This window comes from Mytilus edulis, chromosome 10 (assembly GCF_963676685.1).
Source record: "Mytilus edulis chromosome 10, xbMytEdul2.2, whole genome shotgun sequence".
NCBI lineage: Eukaryota > Metazoa > Mollusca > Bivalvia > Mytilida > Mytilidae > Mytilus > Mytilus edulis.
This window is the reverse complement of record NC_092353.1, coordinates 61,077,336-61,096,001: the sequence shown is the minus strand read 5'-3', so window position 1 is coordinate 61,096,001 and position 18,666 is coordinate 61,077,336. Positions and strand designations below refer to the sequence as shown.

General features: G+C 33.5%; 2 protein-coding genes across 3 annotated transcripts; one reads left to right on the top strand and one right to left on the bottom strand.

Annotated features, from left to right (window-relative positions):
• Positions 1–1,351: 1,351 nt before the first annotated feature.
• LOC139491654 (actin-binding protein WASF2-like) lies at positions 1,352–11,706 on the bottom strand. 2 transcript variants are annotated; one of them, XM_071279444.1, is made up of 7 exons: positions 11,578–11,706; positions 7,968–8,244; positions 6,750–6,897; positions 5,965–6,076; positions 5,142–5,408; positions 4,110–4,764; positions 1,352–2,593 (listed from the first exon to the last, which is right to left on the bottom strand). In XM_071279444.1, the coding sequence occupies exons 1-7, from the start codon at positions 11,581–11,583 to the stop codon at positions 2,415–2,417; spliced, it is 1,644 nt and encodes a 547-aa protein (XP_071135545.1). In that variant the 5' UTR covers positions 11,584–11,706; the 3' UTR covers positions 1,352–2,414. The 2 variants fall into 2 exon arrangements, with proteins under 2 accessions (XP_071135545.1, XP_071135546.1); XM_071279445.1 differs by lacking the exon at positions 11,578–11,706 and adding an exon at positions 9,349–9,487.
• A 93-nt stretch (positions 11,707–11,799) lies between these two features.
• LOC139491658 (uncharacterized) lies at positions 11,800–15,046 on the top strand. Its single transcript, XM_071279450.1, has 3 exons — positions 11,800–12,768; positions 13,679–13,942; positions 14,846–15,046. Exons 1-3 carry the CDS (start codon positions 12,632–12,634, stop codon positions 15,003–15,005), a joined length of 561 nt encoding a protein of 186 aa, XP_071135551.1. The 5' UTR covers positions 11,800–12,631; the 3' UTR covers positions 15,006–15,046.
• Positions 15,047–18,666: the final 3,620 nt, after the last annotated feature.

The following is an 18,666-nucleotide window of genomic DNA, read 5'->3' as shown; positions in this document are numbered from 1 at the left end:
TCTATGCATGAAAATATTCTATAGATATATAATGCTTGTAGTGTCCCGGTTAGTTAGAGCATGTTGTTTCAGAAGGAACAAGAATATAGACAAATATGGATTGATTTCTATGAGTTTATAACTTTGTATTGTTTCCTGAGGAAATAAAAACAGCAATATCATACACGTAGTTATTTGAGGCTGTTTTGATTTGGATTCCTAGGACGTCCCGTGGCCCCCAAAATTTGAAAAATTACGTGACTTCAAAGCAATTTCGCACTACATTTATTTTTATTTTTTTTTGGGGGGGGGGGGGGGGGGAGGGGGTGCGTTTTGTGGGGAAATAACCTAAAGATAGATTATTTGAGTAGTTATGTTCGTACTGTATGTCTTATGGAAGCACGTACAGATAGAATGTGTTTGTAGTTTCCTGATTATTTCTGTAAGTGTTTCCATCGAGTAAGAATATAATGTATAGCTATTTTACACATGTGTTTTACTGTGCGATATGTTTTTGCGGTTGTATAATATTTTATGATGATACATTGTATAAGCAATAATCATATATATTCCATATCTACATCAACTCTGACAAATTGATATTATAATTTCTTATCAATTCTGAATAAATTAATATAATTCTTCTTATAATAATTATACTCTGTATGCACTTTATCAACTCTCCGTGTAAAATACACTGACTATTGACATACATTTATTTTTATAAATTAATTAAGCTATATCGGAAATGAACACTTTAACCATTTTGACCTTTGATTAAAATTTAATGAATATGCACAATACCCTTGATGTATTGTCATTACCGGAACAACCATTTAGCTTTTTCAAGGGTCAAGGAAGAATTTAGAAATATAACCAATTAAGATCGTAAAAAGATGTCGAAACATACATATAGATTATTACATTTGATACAAGTGGATTATCAGATTTATCCAATCGAGATAGTTAAATTACCGAGATTGGATAAATCCGATAATCCACGTGTTACAATGTAATAATCTGTTTCTCTAATGATTAAAAGAAAAAAAATCCTTTTTTCTAACCAAAATCCCCTTCGAGTGCCTTCCATTTTCCACGAAGTTGTCAATTTCATTCACACAAGTTTTGTTAGAACATATTGATCATTTCAGGGAGCTGAGAAAGGTTATGACCCTTTAACTCAGCCAACTATCGTCTGAGATCACCGGCAACCACACGTTGATTATTTTTTTTATACAATGGGTTTGGAAAGGGATATATCTCCATATTGGTTTTTTTTTACCGGAAGTGTTAATTTTGTATTTAAACATATAAAGCAGAATAGAATTAGTGGTTATGACGATGACTTAAAGCCAAAAGTTAAATAACCAGCTAGAAAAACCATTTTATTTACATTTCAGAAACAGTTGAATACTAAAATGAAAAATTATCAATATTTCTATGTCCGCCATATTGGATATCACCGGAAGTAAGGGTTTACAGACATATGTCTTATACATTGTATCCATGAGAAGCACCAAAGAAAGGTTCCTGCACAATATAATGATAGTAGCAATACTTTAAAACAAATTTCAATTACCCTCTCTAAAAATAAGCTTATTCTAGAACTATATCCGCCATGTTGGATTTTACCGGAAGTAGGGTTTATGAAGACATCGTATCTATATCATATATCCAGAAGTAGTACAAAACAAAGGTTTGTACCAAATATTATGATAATAGCATGTTAATAACACCTTTTTCACATACTAGCCTTCGATATTGGATAAATTTAAGTATGATGTCCGCCATTTTGGATTTTACCGGAAGTGAGACATTTTTTCAAATGCCTCCCTATCTGAAATGAAAAAGAAATAGTTGAGGAAGGTCTATGCCAAATTTCATGCTTGTAGCAGGATGTGCACAATTTTTCACAAAGCCGCCGTACTATATATATCAAACATTATTTTTTTATTTCCACGACATATTTATATAATATATATATATTTATTTGGAGGATCCTTTACTATAGATAATTTAGCTGATCTGTAACAATAACATCTTCATGCCTTATATATCATGTACTGCAGTACGCCGCTAGATTAAAACTGACGTGGAAAGGTAACACACGGCCAGCGAAAGCTCTTTTTTTGAGAGCCCAGGTGGTCGTGTGGTCTAGCGGGACGGCTGCAGTGCAGGCGATTTGGTGTCACGATATCACAGTAGCATGGGTTCGAATCCCGGCGAGGGAAGAACTAAAAATTTGCGAAAGCAAATTTACAGATCTAACATTGTTGGGTCGAATACACTAATCTTTGGACTTCTTGCAAATGCGTTTTAATCTTCAATCTTCCCTTTTTCAAAATGACTATATCCACTATATATATGTTTCAAACTTTATTGCAGCAATTACGTCACTATACACTACTAGCTTCAATTAAAATTATTCATCCCATTCACAATCGCTGTCGGAAAAATCGGGAGTCATCGCCATCACTTGAACTGTCTTCTGTAAACTTTCGGCGATTCTCTAAAGCTCTGTTCATTATGGTGGTAACATCCATATGATTCGAATTAGATTTGACTGACTGTATTGGTGTTTTTCTGTCTTTTGACTGTTTCAAATTCTTTTTCACTGAAATTGTGAAATGCATTTTATATTTTATAAACTGATTAATTAATATATTGATATATAGCTGAATGATATGATATAGTCAAAAATACATGTAGTTTTCAATATATGAGGGTGTTTAGGGGAGCTTCCATTTCTTTGTCTTTAACATCTTTTTACCATCTTTCCCCCATTCATCATTATTTAGATTATTCTTCTCTTTTGTTTATATTTCCAGCAAGCCAATACTCTCTAAACTCGATGAGAGAGAGAGAGAGAGAGAGGAGAGAGAGAGAGAGAGAGAGAGAGAGAGAGAGAGAGAGAGAGAGAGAGAGAGAGAGAGAGATGAGAGAGAAGAGAGAGAGAGAGAGAGAGAGAGAGAGAGAGAGAGAGAGAGAGAAGAGAGAGAGAGAGAAAGAGAGAGAGAGAGAGAGAGAGATAATTTTTTAGTGATTATTGACCATACACTAGAAGCAACATCACATCCATTATAGAAAAAAAACTTTGAGTTAAGTCCTCCCTCGTGCTGATGCATATGAGCAAATAGTATTGTTGTTCATATGCAGGAGTCAACCAAGGGCAGGTGCTTAAAGGACACTCAAGCCTCTTCACAGAAATCTGAAAAATTTAAACATTTTACAACACAAGCATAAACTAATACTTAAAAAAGAATTACTATATTATAGTCCTCCTTGTGGCTGAAGCACATAAATAAGATTAATATGTAGTTATTAAAATACAGGAGCCACCAAGGGCAGGTGCGTAATATATTTGGGCAATTTTTCTCTATTCTTATTTTTTTTACATTTTATTCAGTACTTTTTGCTCTATATTACCTATTCTGTAACCCACATCTAGACCCTCATTTTTGCCATCTCTTCCGGAGCACCTGGCATGTCTCCTTTTCTTTTGGTAGGGTGCGTGTTACTTAGTCTTTTCTTCTTTTATATGTTGTGTTTTGTGTACTGTTATTGGAAATTTCTTTTTTATTTAGCCACGACGTTGTCAGTTTACTTTCGACTTATAAGTTTGAATGTCTCTTTGGTATATTTCACCACTCTTTTTCAAAAATAAAGGCAACAGTAGTATACCGCTGTTCAAACTCATAAATCCATGGCCAAAAAACAAAATTGGGGTAACAAACTAAAACTGAGGGAAACGCATAAATATAAGAGGACGGAACAACGACACAACACTACAATGTAACTAAAACACACAGAAACGGACCAAGCATCAGACAAAATCCCACAAGAATAACAAATATAACATCAAAACCAAATACATGAATTTGGGATAGACAAGTACCGTGACACGTTTGATCGCAATGTCAATTTACACTCAAAAATAAGAGAAAACAAACGACGCAACGTTAAATTGTAACACACACAGAAACGAACTATAACAAAAACGTTTACATTTAAAAGCAGACAAAATTCGTTTCCAACGATTTACAAAATGTATGCTTGTCATTATTCGCTATTGCTATTTTCCCGCCAATTAAAAAGATTAAATCTTTACTAAATATGTGTAAACTACTAACTTGCAAGTAATGAGTTTTCCGAAAACATCCCTGTTGCAGACGAAGTTTCAACACTAATAGATGTAGACGTTGTCGTCGACGTATTTGGTGGAAGAGCTATTCCCGGAGGTGGCGGAGGTGGCGGTGGTGGCGGTGCATTTGGAACGGAAGCTTTGTCAGTGTTTTGAATAACAGGAGGAGGTGGGATATTTTTTCTGCTGTTAATATTGTTGGCATTTTCCACGGCTGATGGAAAGACAAATGTACTTATTCTATTGGCTCTGAGCTTCTGAGAGGCTCGTAGCAGTTGTGGATTTATTTCTAGTGGAGGAGGAGGTTCAATTATGCTGTCCCTTCCTTCATTACTATCCGACTCATCGGGTGGTGGAGGCAACGGGTAAAACGATTCACGCTCGTCAATTACTGAGTTATAAAATTCGTGAGGAGCAGGTGGAAATGCAACACTTTGTATAGGTCCATTCGTCATAACAACAGTCGGATCAGGAGGTGGCGGCGGTAAATCACTGTATCGATCGTCAGGCGGTGGTGGTAATGCCGAATTAGTGTGATTGGAAATGACGCTGTGTTTACGCATAGGTACAGGTGGCGGTGCATCATTTTCTTTGGGCAACTCTGCTTGTATACTAGAATCTGGGTCAACCTTTCCATTTTCATCCTATAATTACAGAATTTTATACCACAAATTAAAGTTATATTTTGTCTGAGATTTTAGGTTTTAGTAAATTACCGTTCCAAAATCTGGTATCAACAATATAAACTTTAAATCATGTTGTCATAGCCGTTTAGCGTTTTATCTTTATGATGTAACCGAAGACGACTTTATCAATCATATTTGTTCTTGCCAAGAACCACAGAACGGGTGCAACCGATAGAGAACATAAATTCACCTTCGGTTTTGTCGAATTCGTGTTGCTCGCTCAATCTTATGTTTTCAAAATTCACCAGTTAAAAGGAATTAAGCTTCAACAACTGTCTTGACTCAATAAAAATAATGTGTAATTGTGTATGCAAATAAATCTATAAAAAAATTACCCTATCATGTATTTTCGCTGATTCTTCCATTTCGTCCTTTTCCTGAACATTTTCAAGTTTCTGGTTAGGATGCTGTTTTTCCCATTGTTTACTAGAAATGCCTTCCATCTTTTTCTTTTTCTCCTTCTTACGTTTCCCGTGACTCTGTTGAACAAACTGTGTGCTAAATTCTGCACCTTTTGCTTTGTCTCTCATTTTATCTTGTATTCTCCTAACTTGTCTCGGACCTTCTTTTTTATCCTGTCGACGATTTTTTCTTTCTGCTCTCTATAATAAAATTTCAACATTTTTAATAATTTTTTATGACAACCAAGATCGGTATGCATGCAAACTAGTATTATATTAATCATAACCCATTCTTTTTGGATGGCTTTATTTTTCATGTTTGCTTAAAATTTTCTTACTGACTTGATGTCCACTTTTTTCGTTAAAATGCGTATGCATTACCAACAGTTTTTTTTCGTTTGTTTGTTTGTGTGTTTGTTTGTTTGTTTTACTTTAACTTTAAAATTTAAGTAATGCAAATGTTCTTTAAAATTTTATTTTAGATTTTGGTATTATCTATTATAAATAAAAAAAAAAATAAAACCATCTACATAGTTTTGCAACAATAGTCCCATTTCTTACATGAGTTTTACTTCTAAGGGTCCCAAAAATAAATCTGTAATTGTTTGGTTTGACTTGTGTTCAGCAAAGGAATTCCGTATACATGTACATAGGTCCAATTTATTCTTTCAAAAATAATATTTGATGAAAATGAAATCTCAAAAATAACAATTGGCGCGAAATGAATGCTGCCTAATTATTAAAACAAAATTTATACCTTTATCTTTCGGTGGCTATAATCTGTTTCTTTTTTCTCCATTTGTGAAGACCAATGGACAAAGAAAAAGTCTGGGTTGGTATACAGTTTTAATCCACTTTTCCCATCTTCTCTACAGTTCATATTAAGAAAAAATGAATGTAAAGCAATGCATGTCATTCAGAAGCCATTTTTGTAGAAACAAAAAAAAAGTCCATTTAAAAAGTGGAAGATACCAACTCGTGAAGGATTGTTTGGTGTATGAAATAAACTCATCATAGATACCAGGACTAAATTTTTTATATTCTCCAGACGCGCGTTAACTTTCGTCTTCAAAAGACTCATCAGTGACGCTCGAATCCAAAAGAATTAAAAAGGCCAAACAAAGTACGAAGCTGAAGAGCATTGAGGACCAAAAGGTTTTGCCAAATAAAGCTAAGGTAATGAAAAAGTCACTTTTGTTTATTTATTCAATGATTTGTTCTGTAAAAAAGAGACATTGTCTGAGAGTCTTGGTGGTGGTTCCGTCAGGTAAATATTCCTGATTTTAGGCCATTTTTTGTTTTTCTTCATTTCAGCCCCATACCATTATGTTCTATTCTTTATATTTTATACCCCGTTTTTCGTTAATCTTTTTGTTTGTGTCATTTGTTTTCGATTTTGTAAACCCCATCACGATCTTCTTTCATTACTCTATCTTCTGTCTATGTTGAATTGTGCCTTCTTTAATAAATGGCCGCAGGGGAAGTTCGCGATCCCTCTTATGAACATTATAGCTGAAGCATATTGCTTTAATTTTAATATACCTGAATTGGTCAGTCTTTGAAATGGCCGGAGGGAGGTTGGCTGCCTTGTACATGGACACTATGGCATTGGGTCTACTTTGCACACTAAAGATTTGCTGATCAAAATGCTGCGAAAGCGCATTTTCATTTTCATTGTCATTCAAAGAACCTGTTGTCAAGATAAAATATAAAAAAGTAGTACAACACTAAGTGTGAAATATCTTTAAAAATATTTAATAAAAGAAAAAGGAGAACATCGCTAAGTGTGAAATATCTTTTTATAATGTTTCGAAGTTTAAAATTGAGATCTTTAATGGAATGTACATATTAAAAAACAAAACAAGGACGGAAAATGTTAAATTAAAAACTAACGACAAAACTAATCAATAGATAACACAGGGTACGTGATACCGGAGTAAGTTAAATAAACCTTATACACTATGGATCTATTTCCAATATATTTGTCTAACTATATTTCATGTAAAAACAGGTCATGATTGATAAAAGATTAATCAAGCAAATGATAAATAAGATGTATACATAAACGTTTAACCATGCTGCATTTGTTTGCACCTGTCCTAAGCCAGGAATCTGATTTTAAGTAGTTGTTGTTTGCTTATTTTAAACATATTTATTTTAATGAATTGGGAAACAAGTTACATGTATATTAATTCCTATTTGCAGGTGCGAGCGCTACCTCGTAGCGACATTAGCCTGCTCTTTTTCGAAATCTACAATGGTGTCTCTTTTACGTGCAAAAGACATGGCTCTCTCTCAAAAAGGGTCAGCCATTTATCGTCCCCTTCCGACGGACTATCAACGCTTCTCAAGATCAAGACTGTACTCGTAAATGGAAACAGGAACCTTTGTGGTGTTAGTAGTCCGATGCACTAAACGATACGCCTCTATTTCTGTCGTTTGTTGATGTGGTTCATTTTAAGTGTTCCTCGTTTCCCATATATAGATTAGACCGTTGGTTTTTCCCGTTTAATTGGTTTTACACTAGTCATTTTTGGGGCCTGCTGTTCGGTGTGAGCCAAGGCTTCATGAATACCGTACTTTGACCTATCATGGTTTACTTTTACAAATTGTGACTTGGATCGAGAGTTGTTATATTGGCACTCATACTACATCTTCTCATATCTATTTATATATATATATATATATATAAACAGTATATTTGAAATGGAACAGGACTGTCATAGAAGCAATATGCAATCCTGTATCAATTTTTCTTACCTCCAATCTTTTTCTTATTCCACTTCTTATATTTTTCTTTCATTTCGTTGAGTTTGTCTTTAAGTTTGTTTGATCTATTGACGACATGTAAAGTCTCTGTGAAAAGGTCGTCAAACATGTCCGAGGCATGATGGTTAAGGTTACTGAGTTGTTGTATTATTCCACAGAGGGTGTGGTTAGATATGCATTCGAGTTCATCTCGGATATTGTTATCTTTGTGAAGCTCCACCTGGCTTATTCGGACTGGATCCGACTTGCGTTTGACAAATGGCATAGGCTGAAAATAAGTTATAAGTTAATTACTGTGCAATTAAGCTAACTGATATGCTCCGAAGATGACATGCATACGTTTCAGGAACTGCATGTGAAAGATGCAAACTGACTTTTCTCAAAGAAAACAATCAACTAACCAATTAAACAACAAAAATTTCAAACAATTATGAAAAAGAGAAAGAAAGGAAAAGGAAGGAAAACAGAATAATTTAAGCCAACCTCCCCCCCCCCCCCCCAAAAAAAAAATAATAAAAAAAAGTAGAAAGCCAATTAAGTCCATTATCATTGAAAAAGTTAATACACTTGTAAGTTAATACAAGTGACGACTTAAAAAGTCTTTTGGACAATCAAATTTCAAAATGTGTTTTACTCTAATTATTGTAATTGTATGGCGGAAATTTCTGAGACACCTAAAGACATAATTTTTCTGAGTTCTCCGATTAAACAGCAAGTGTGAGGATGACTGACGCAAGCTTATTTGGCAGGATTCTGTAAACGAAGACTACATTTTTCATTGTATGGCTTTTTAAAGCTTGCTATGCGGTATGGGTTTTGTTCATGGTGGAAGGCCGTTGGTTGAACTATAGTTGTTACATATAACAAGAATACATCATTTGGTCTCTTGTAGAGAGTTGTCTCATTGGCAATCCTGAGTTGCATCTTCCTTTTTTGTTTATACTTGAATGATGTCGAGTTCGTTAAATGTTTTTATTGATCGTTGGTATGGTATTGTCTTGTTGCCTAATTAAATACCCCGTTATAACAATATTCGTATGCTAAATTTCGTATCGAAAGACAGCATATAAAAATGAATATTCTGCAAATTGTATACAAAAGAGAAAATAAGAATTAGCTATATATAATGCTATGTAGTATGAGTAACAATAGACGAAAATGAATTGTCAAACCGTTCAAAATTCATCCCCATACCTTCACAAAAATATCGCCTCTTACTTAGTATTTTAGGAAGATAAAGATGATAAAATCATTTTAAATACTTTTTGCCAGTTTTAACATGAATTTATTTCAATTTAAAGAAAATATGGAAAACAATAACTAAAATTAAGTATTATTTACTATCGTTTGTGAAGAACTAAAGGTAACTTACGCAGTGTTGATTTATCACCAGAACATATACAATTTCAATGAAATCGATAACCGAAGTAGGTTAGTGTATATTTCTTCCTCGTTTTACATCTACCTTGGCTATTAAATATGTAAAACACATTTATCGTTGAACTATTCAAATTAAAGGGAAGTATTTGTTAACACAAAAAAGTTATTTAAAAAATTTCGACTTGTATGTATAGGTTTATACTTATTAGTACATGACCTACTGGTATAATTAGACTGAGCGTCAGAAGTGTTGACTAAATTTTTTTTATTTAAGAACTGGACAAGCTGCATACATGTACTACATTGTACTATGCTCGGGTTTTAAAATAATGTTAAATTTATCTTAATTCCGACATCATCGAATTGGTGCGTTCACATTCCGAATGAAACTTCAGTACCTGGCCAAAAGTATTCGTGATTTTTTTGGTGTCAAACGTTATGTACGGCTTATGAATTAATTATGACATCACAAGAAGTGCCGATTTTTATATTGATTCATAAGACAATCATCGGCAACCTTTCTGTATATTCTACTGAGGTAAATTGTGAAGTAATTTTATGTTATTGATACCAGTACAGATATTAGAAGAGTTAAACTTATCAACATTTATTGATTGATTATTGGTTGCTTTATGTTCAGTGGCAAATATTTCATGCATGTTCTGGACGAGAACAAGCATATTAACAATAAATGCAAACGGTAGGTCTTGTGATAATAGAGGCCATCCGGGATGATGGTCTGCGAAATTTGGACTGCCAATGGAAAATGAGGGTATATTGGATAGGGATAGAAATTTTGCCTTGTAACAGGCCACCTACGGACTCCTCGAAGAGTTACAAGGAATCTTAACGTACAAAGAGTGTGTCACTCTCTTAAAACGAGGCATCGGATTTAAGGTCCCCATTATGACTAGACGTGTTGCATAAATGTACATACCAACACCATAGGATTAGAATCAATGGATGATGAGAGAAAGGCGTGCCTTAATTGACTCTTGACTTTGAAGCATTTAGTGAATTTCATTTTCTTATTATATGCAGCAACAACTAGTGGTGCGAAGTTAATTAATGTAGTGACCATCTCATCAGGTATATATACATAGCAACAACACACCCAAGACTATTTAAAAGGAGGGGGTGTATTTCCATAAAAAATGAAGGAACACAACCAGGCCTAGCGAGTCGACAATTTTTTATACGACTTTATGCGAGAAAAAAAAATCAATCATAGGAGACATGCGATGTCTACAGCCCACACTCTGAATCTGCCACTGTCTAGCGAAGACAACTGTTAGCATCCAACTCTAGAGACCAATATTGATAATGATAAAGATAAGGACCAGAAAACTAGCGACCAATTCTAGAGACCAACACGGATCACGATAAAGCCCAGAATACTAGCGACCAAAAGCCTGGTATAAAGTCAGTTGTGTTACGTTATTTTTAAAGTCAAACAAATGAAAGAAATAAATAGAGTAATTATATGTGAAGACTGAATAAATTACATTTTGTATCATAGATTAAATGAGGGTCTGAATGGGAGTCCCTTTAGAATGTTAGGTGGAGTCTCTGTGTCCGAATGATCTAATAAGTTGAACTAGCCTGTCAACACTGATGTTGGGAGTTCGATTCCGCACGTGATAGTGACTCCAATTTTAACTTACTAGGATTGTTATTTTTCCTACCGAAGTAGTGGTTGTCTCCGGGTACTCCAGCTTACTCTACCAATAAAAACTGACCGCCACGCAATAGCACATAGTGCTGAATTAGTTTAATTCGTATTCGAAACGTTAATTCTAATACGAATTGCAATTCGCGTCAAATTCACTTTACTATCCGGACGACGATAAATTTTAATTTGTATTATAAAAACGTATTTCTAATGCAAATTGGATAATGCGAATTAGCCAATTTGAATTAATTCGAATTAAAAAAAAGAAGAGTGTGTGAACGCGATTAGCGAATTCGATTCGCATTCGATCGAATTCAATTCGAATTAAATGTACGTATGAACCGGTCAGGCATTTATGCGAATTGGAAAATGCGATTAAGCTAAATCGAATCAATTCGAATTAAAAATGTACGGTGTGACCGAGGCATAATTAAAAAAAACGGGTGTATCATCGATGCCTTTTTGCCTTTTCATATATACAATTTGTTATATATGTAACATTAATACAGTGGCTGACCGTAAAATAATTACTGAATTACAAATACTTACATCCATTTTCAATCCCTGTTTTACAAATATTACAAGGAAAAGTTATTTTCTGTGAAATGTTAGTTTCGAGTGCCAATTTCCACGTCTTTGTTCAATATCTTAAACAGTAACCGGATATACAATACACATTTTTTTGTAAATAACCTGTTTAACGGTTAGGACCTATGATCCATCAATACCTGTGTAAAATGTTTTTTAACATTTCTACGTCAATTATTTGTCAAACTATTTCTTTATTTATACCGATCAACAATGTTTTATCATTTACCCCATTTTTCTTGTCAGCTGACCGTGTACAATGTCGGTAATGTAAGCCGTCACGCTATTACTTAAAGTCATTCTTCAAAAGTTTTCCTTGAATATCTAAGAGCATCAAACTTTGATACGTATTATACGGAAAAAGTTGAAATAAAAAAAAAACAGACTCCAAAAGAAAATCAAAATTTGTCTTTGAAAATCTAGCTGAAAGTAATTTTCGATACATACTATTAGTATACGGAAAAGTTAAGATAAAAAAGACACTTAGAAAGAAAGATCGGACATATTAGATAGTAATTATATGACGGTAATACTGAATGAAGTACATTTTGTATTATTGCATATATACACGAGTGTTTGAATGGGGGTCCTTGAATTATCAAAAGCTTTTTTGACTTACCTAATTGATATTTTTTTTTATTTTTTTTTTATATCGGTGACTAGTTCTTAGTTTTGGTATAAAGTTTTAATATGTAAAGTTTGGTGTTCTTAAATAAATTCAAACTATAAACTTCCTTACAAACGACTTTAATTTTTTTCATCAATGTTTTCTATATTATGAATTTAGTGACACGTTTATTGACATTTTGTGTAATTTTAGATGTCTTCGAATGTTTGTACCATATTGTGAGTATTGAATTTTTCATAAAAATGACATTGAAAACTTTGAAACGTAGTTGGCTAAAACGATATATATTCTTGGAAACTTTTTACAATATTATACGTTATCAAACACACCCAGTTCCTAATAACAAATAATCCATTGCATATTAACCGATCATTTTGGGCCGTAACAATGGGTTGGAAAGAATTGTTTCTCCTGCTGTTTGTCAATTGTCTTCATTCTATTGTAGAAAGTGCAGATTGTTCTACTCAAGCGTGCTTAACTCGGTTGTACAATTCAAACGTACTAAGTGCTGAATACTTTACCAGGTATGTTTTTTTATATTCATTTGTTTTTTATTTTAGAATTAAGATATGATAAAGACAACAGTATTGTTTTACTGAATCATTTATATTTGAGCAACCTCATACAAAATCAAAATTTAATTTTGTTACAGACTTATCAACTTGAATTGTTTCTGTTTCGAAAGAGCTTTGTTCATATTTCAGTATGTGCTATGTTGCTTTTTATAACACACAGTCCAAGTATTACACATTATATTTGTTAAAGTTATTTCGCATTAAACCCAAGTATAACTAAAATGAACGACTGTTGTTTGACTTTTTGAACCACACGTTTAGTGATATCTATAAGCCTTCATCACAAAAGAGTGACGAAAGATACAAAAGGGACATTCAAACGTATTAGTCGAAAATAAACTGATAACGCCATGGCTTAAAAAAGCATCCAAAAAAAACCCCAAAACAACAGTTCACGAAACACAACATAGAAAAAGAGACAACTTAAAGACAGAGCAACACAAAATCCACCAAACACTTGAGTGATATCAGGTGCTCCGGAAAGGTACGCACATCCAACTCAACATGTGACACCTGTATATGATATATGATTTATTCAACATTAACCACACATTAATCGCTGTTCGGTGTGAGTCAAGGGTCCGTGTTGACCTATAATGATTTACCTTTACAAATTGTTACTTTGATGTGACTAATGTAACCTCTCTCACTTGTTTTGTACATATTGTAAATATTTGTTATATCTGTACCGATGTGATGCATTGGCTTTATGGGAATAAAGATATATAGGATGGAGAGTTGTATCATTGGCACTATACCACATCTTCGTATATCTAATTAATCAAACAATCACTTAATCTGAGTTCAAATATTCATGTTAATTCAGAGTAATTATAGCTTATGTTTGTGTTTACTGTAGACCACTTGGTTCCAGTTCTTCGGGTTCGTCTAAACCGTCATCTGGCTCTTCTAGTGGAGGGTGGTTTTGGCGCCGACGGTCTTCGTCTAGATCTAGCAGGTGGTTTGGGAAGAGAGACTGGGATTATTATCTCCATCATGCAGGTGTAGTAGTCACCATCGATCGATATGTTGTTGGAAGAAATCGTTGGCTAATACATAAAGGAAGTAACTATGGCGATAAATGGGACACCGTTATCACAGACGCACAAAATATGGACAGCAGGCGAGTGCTATTAAATCAAATTTTAAATCTGATTCCTTTAAAAACTATTTATTATAGACATTGTGTATAAACCGGATACCTATTTTTTTTAGTAGGAGATTTATGTTTTTTTTTGCATGCTGTCTCATAGTTAAATGAAATGTTGCAGATAAAAATAGTGCTGAACTCAATTGTCAACTGACTATAATTTTCCATACAAAAAGTAATTAAAAAATACACATTAATTAAAAAATTGTATGAACGTCAATGAGAAAGCATCCCATCCACTCAGTATAATTAGAAGAGAATAAAAGTGAGAATGGAAACGGGGAATGTGTCAAAGAGACAACAACCCGACCAAGGAGTAGAAATCAGCCCAAGACCACTTATGGGTCTTCAACACAGCAAGGAATTCTGCACCCTGAGACGGGAATCACATTTCATCTTACCTCCTATACATTTTCTAAGAATATGATTGGTTAAAAGCGTCCTCGTGGAGACCGTGTATATTTCGTATTAGGTAAGTAGGGAGGCGGGGATTATTTCATACACGGTTAGTAAGGGTGTTACGTCCCTTTATATTCCATATTAGGTTAGAAGGGAGGCGGGGCTTATTTCATACACGATTAGTAGTGGTGTTACGTCCCCTTTTAAGAACAAAACGGTACTGAGAAAACATCTTAAAGGTTTCAACAGACCAAGAAATTGATGATTAAGATTGAAATAAATTCATAAAACACATTTAAACCTAACAATATACATAAGTCATCGTCACTATTTATAAATTTTAGAATTATAATGAGGCTAACTCTTCAATAGATTTACCAGTATTTATTTTGTTAGAGTGTTTTGCGTTTCAAAATTAATAAGAATCTTAGAAAATCTCTTTGTACTTTTGTTAATTCATTATTTATGTTTTAACAGAACGTGGACTCGAACTAAATCAAGAGGTGTTGGCGCTTGTAAAAAGATAGTGAATGACTTCCTCAGGGCAGCAAGAATACATTCTGATTACAGGTTGACAGGTCCAAACTGTCAAACAGCAGCAAACGGAATGTGGAACATGATTGAAAGATACTGTTAAAAACTGAAATTAACATAAAATAAATCAGTACTGCAAGATAACAGTCTTTTATTTTCATAGAATGCTCTTGTTTTTTTTAGATTGTTAAAAAAGTTGAAAGGGATTTAAAACCGAAACTTCCTATCAGAAATGTATGCCTTGGTGTGTATTAAAACTATAACTTTTCAACATTGATAACTCGTATTCTTATTCTTTATTGTTATAAGTGGCTACGACATAGATATAGTTCAATAACGGTCAACCAAATCACAATGGATTCCTGTTGTATTATTGTCTTATTTATTTTAATATGCTTTGCCAATATGCATTTTTTAACGAATGACGTGACACTGTACGTATACATCCTGTCATTGTACTAGTTTTATTTGTTTTTGTATTCTTGTATTTCTGTTTTGCTAATGTGCTGTGTCTATAAGCCATGATGTGTCTCTTTGATACATATGACATGGCTCTGTACTTTTACATCCCGTTATTGTGTTATTGTGCTATTATAAATTTTTTCATTCTTGTCTTTTATTTTTGCCGATGTGATTTGTCTATATGTCATGTTGTGCTTCTTTGTTACATATTTGTTTGTTTTTATAGTGATTAGGATTATAACACAAAGTTGACGGATGTAACCCTATTTGTGACATTTTTGACTATTATGTCTGGTGTTTTTTTCACACATCGTTGTCAATATAATGGAATTTGATGCGACTATCGTTTGATGTCTTTGAGCTTTTGATTTTGACATTTGATTAGGGACTTTTGTTTTGAATTTATCTGAGAGTTCAGTATCTTATGATTTAACTTTTTACGTAAGACTATGTATAGTTGTTGTTTGGGTCTTTAAAAATTTATAAATTGCACCAAATTGATTATATTATCAATTGTTTTAGATTTTTAACATTCAACTAAAAAAATATAACAGTCATTCCTTAATGAAAAGACCAATAAATAAATTGCCGACAACATTCGACTTATAATGCGACTCTTATAGACCCTAAAAAGACAAACTACAACCGGTCCGAGACCACAATGAATTCGTAGTGCATTACCTTTAGAACATAAATGAAAATTAAAAAAATCCCACCTGCGCTTTCTCATTAAATTTTTTACAGTGTGTTGTACTACTTTTGGGACAACTTATATCAAAATTATAGAAAACTGCATCGGCTCTAACTCAAAATATGGACAATTTTATGTTAAGGGGGTCTTGAAATCTTTTGATAGCTTCCGAAGTGCTAATTTTTAACCTTTTTCAGCTGAATCAAATCACATACTTTCCTTTAAAATTCTGAACCCACATTTTTTTACAGTGTAATTTCATCCCCTACTTGCAATTTGAGGCATAAAACATGGAGAACTAAATTTGGAAGGGGTATAAATTTTTTTAGCAAGTAACCCACTGTCAACACTAGAGACTAAATAAGGGACGACAATTGTGGTCTCGCACCAACCAACTACACGTGGCTTAGACAGACGGGCTGACTACTGGCACAGTTATGGTTTACTATTTATTTTCTCGAACATATGTACACACAATAAACACGAATAGGTGTCAAAATGATATCATTTTTATTAAATTCGGGGTGATTCAGATCTATTGTTTTGACACTAGTCTGTTGGTAAAGTCCTTAAGTGTCCTCGTGATGCATTATTTTGGATATTTTGCTTCTTTTGGTTTGGTGTCTCATTGATGTATCCTCCAAATCATCATAGAATTAGTCAGAAAAAAAGGAAGATATTCTGATTGTTACACAGCGAAATAAAGGAATGCATGTAATTTGAAATAAAGCCAGGAGGAGATGGGTCTATCTCCATTAACGTTAACTCTAGGAACGATCAAATATATACAGATAAGTTCCGGTTCATTAAACTGTATGCCCAATATTCTGCTGTTACATTGTGAATCGAAGATGCATATATACTTTAATCTCAAAGCGGCTCATGTCGCGTAGGTTGATTAAAATGTTGACAAAGACTACTAGTATTAGTTACATAGTGTGATAGTGACCTAATAAGGTATACATGGGGTCAGTAAATTCCATAACGTAGCTCGAATTCCCATATGGAATTTACTGATCCCATATATACCGTATAACATCACTAGCACACTATGTAACGAAATTATTTTAATGACTAGTTTAACGTGTGATATTTTTACTAGTGACATTTCAAAATGAGAAAGTCTTCAATACTGTATTAAGAAACTTCTTCCTTGGTCATACAAAAACAGATACCAACAATAGCAACTTTTTATATATAGCTTGAATATAAACTCATCATAGATACCAGGACTAAATTTAGTATATACGCCAGACGCGCGTTTCGTCTACAAAATGTGTTATATGAATTTATTTTAATCTTCAATATCAATCTCTTATCTGTTGAAACCTTTAAGATTTTTTGTTTTTGTACTGCAACTAGTTGTGTTTATTTCCTAAATATAGTAACATAGCTATATTTTGTATAATGTCAATTTCATCACGCAACACTTTCTCCACAATCAGGGGTTCATTAAGGGATGAAAATAAATTTGACAATTGTGTTATGATTTAATAACCTATCAATGTATTATATTTAAAAGTTGCAGTATAAAAACAATATTAGGTCAATGTCATAAAAATGTGAACTTTTTTGTACTCGGTGCACAACTGTGGACGGGCTCAGTAGAACTTCGCCCTTCCCCAGTTTCTCGGGCTCATACAAAAAAGTTTATATTTTTCTTTCATTGACCTAATATTGGATATTTATAAAGGGACGTAACACCACTACTAATAGTTATCAAAGGTACCAGGATTATAATTTAGTACGCCAGACGCGCGTTTTGTCTACATAAGAATCATCAGTGACGCTCATATCGAAATATTTATAAAGCCAAACAAGTACAAAGTTGAAGAGCATGCTAACCGTGTATTGAAATAAGCCCCGTTCCCCTACTAACCTAATATGTAATATGTACGGTCTCCACGCGGACGCTTTTAACCAATAATATTCCTAGAAATGTATAGGAGGTTATATAATACTAAATACGTATATCGCTGGAAGACCTACAATATCTTGATGATATGAAACCAAGTTTTACATTATTTAAATTTGTTTCTGTGCATGTTTCCATAGACTATTTACAAACAATCTAAAACATTCAATGGCATTTTAAATCAACAGATGTAATCAATTTATTAAAATTTATGCGTTAGAATGTTTTACTAAATTATAATCCTGGTACCTTTGATAACTATGTACTGTTTTACGACAGGCTCGCATTTTTCTGCGTCCCGCCTTGTCCATTATGTTTTTAGAAGACTGCCAGCACACTTTCCTGTTTAATAAAAATCCATATTTGCGATCGACATGACCATCCTTCATGATATCAGAGATTGTTTTTCCGCTTGTATGCTTTTCTCCGGCTTTTGACCATCTGAAAAAAAGTCATAACAATACTGAACTCGAATGATTTAAAATTTAAAATAAGTGGTTTAATAAACATACCGAGCCCATATCTTATATAAACGTTTTTTATATGATGTGGAATCTAGGGGTTCATGCTCCCCTTTCCGAATCAAATCCAACTTCATACAAAACATATGGACAACATACAAGAAACCTTATTAATGAATGTCAAATGTCTTTTGAACACATTTGGTAAATTAGTGTTGAGCAGTTTACCTCAGAT

Excerpts from the sequence above, each read along its gene's own strand:
- LOC139491658 (XM_071279450.1), top strand. The coding sequence starts at position 12,632 with ATGGGTTGGAAAGAATTGTTTCTCCTGCTGTTTGTCAATTGTCTTCAT. Across the intron at positions 12,769-13,678 it reads AGTGCTGAATACTTTACCAG|ACCACTTGGTTCCAGTTCTT; the intron begins GTATGTTTTTTT and ends TGTTTACTGTAG. Across the intron at positions 13,943-14,845 it reads GCACAAAATATGGACAGCAG|AACGTGGACTCGAACTAAAT; the intron begins GCGAGTGCTATT and ends ATGTTTTAACAG.
- LOC139491654 (XM_071279444.1), bottom strand. Across the intron at positions 6,898-7,967 it reads GAATAAGAAAAAGATTGGAG|GTTCTTTGAATGACAATGAA; the intron begins GTAAGAAAAATT and ends TCTTGACAACAG. Across the intron at positions 4,765-5,141 it reads CAGCGAAAATACATGATAGG|GATGAAAATGGAAAGGTTGA; the intron begins GTAATTTTTTTA and ends CTGTAATTATAG.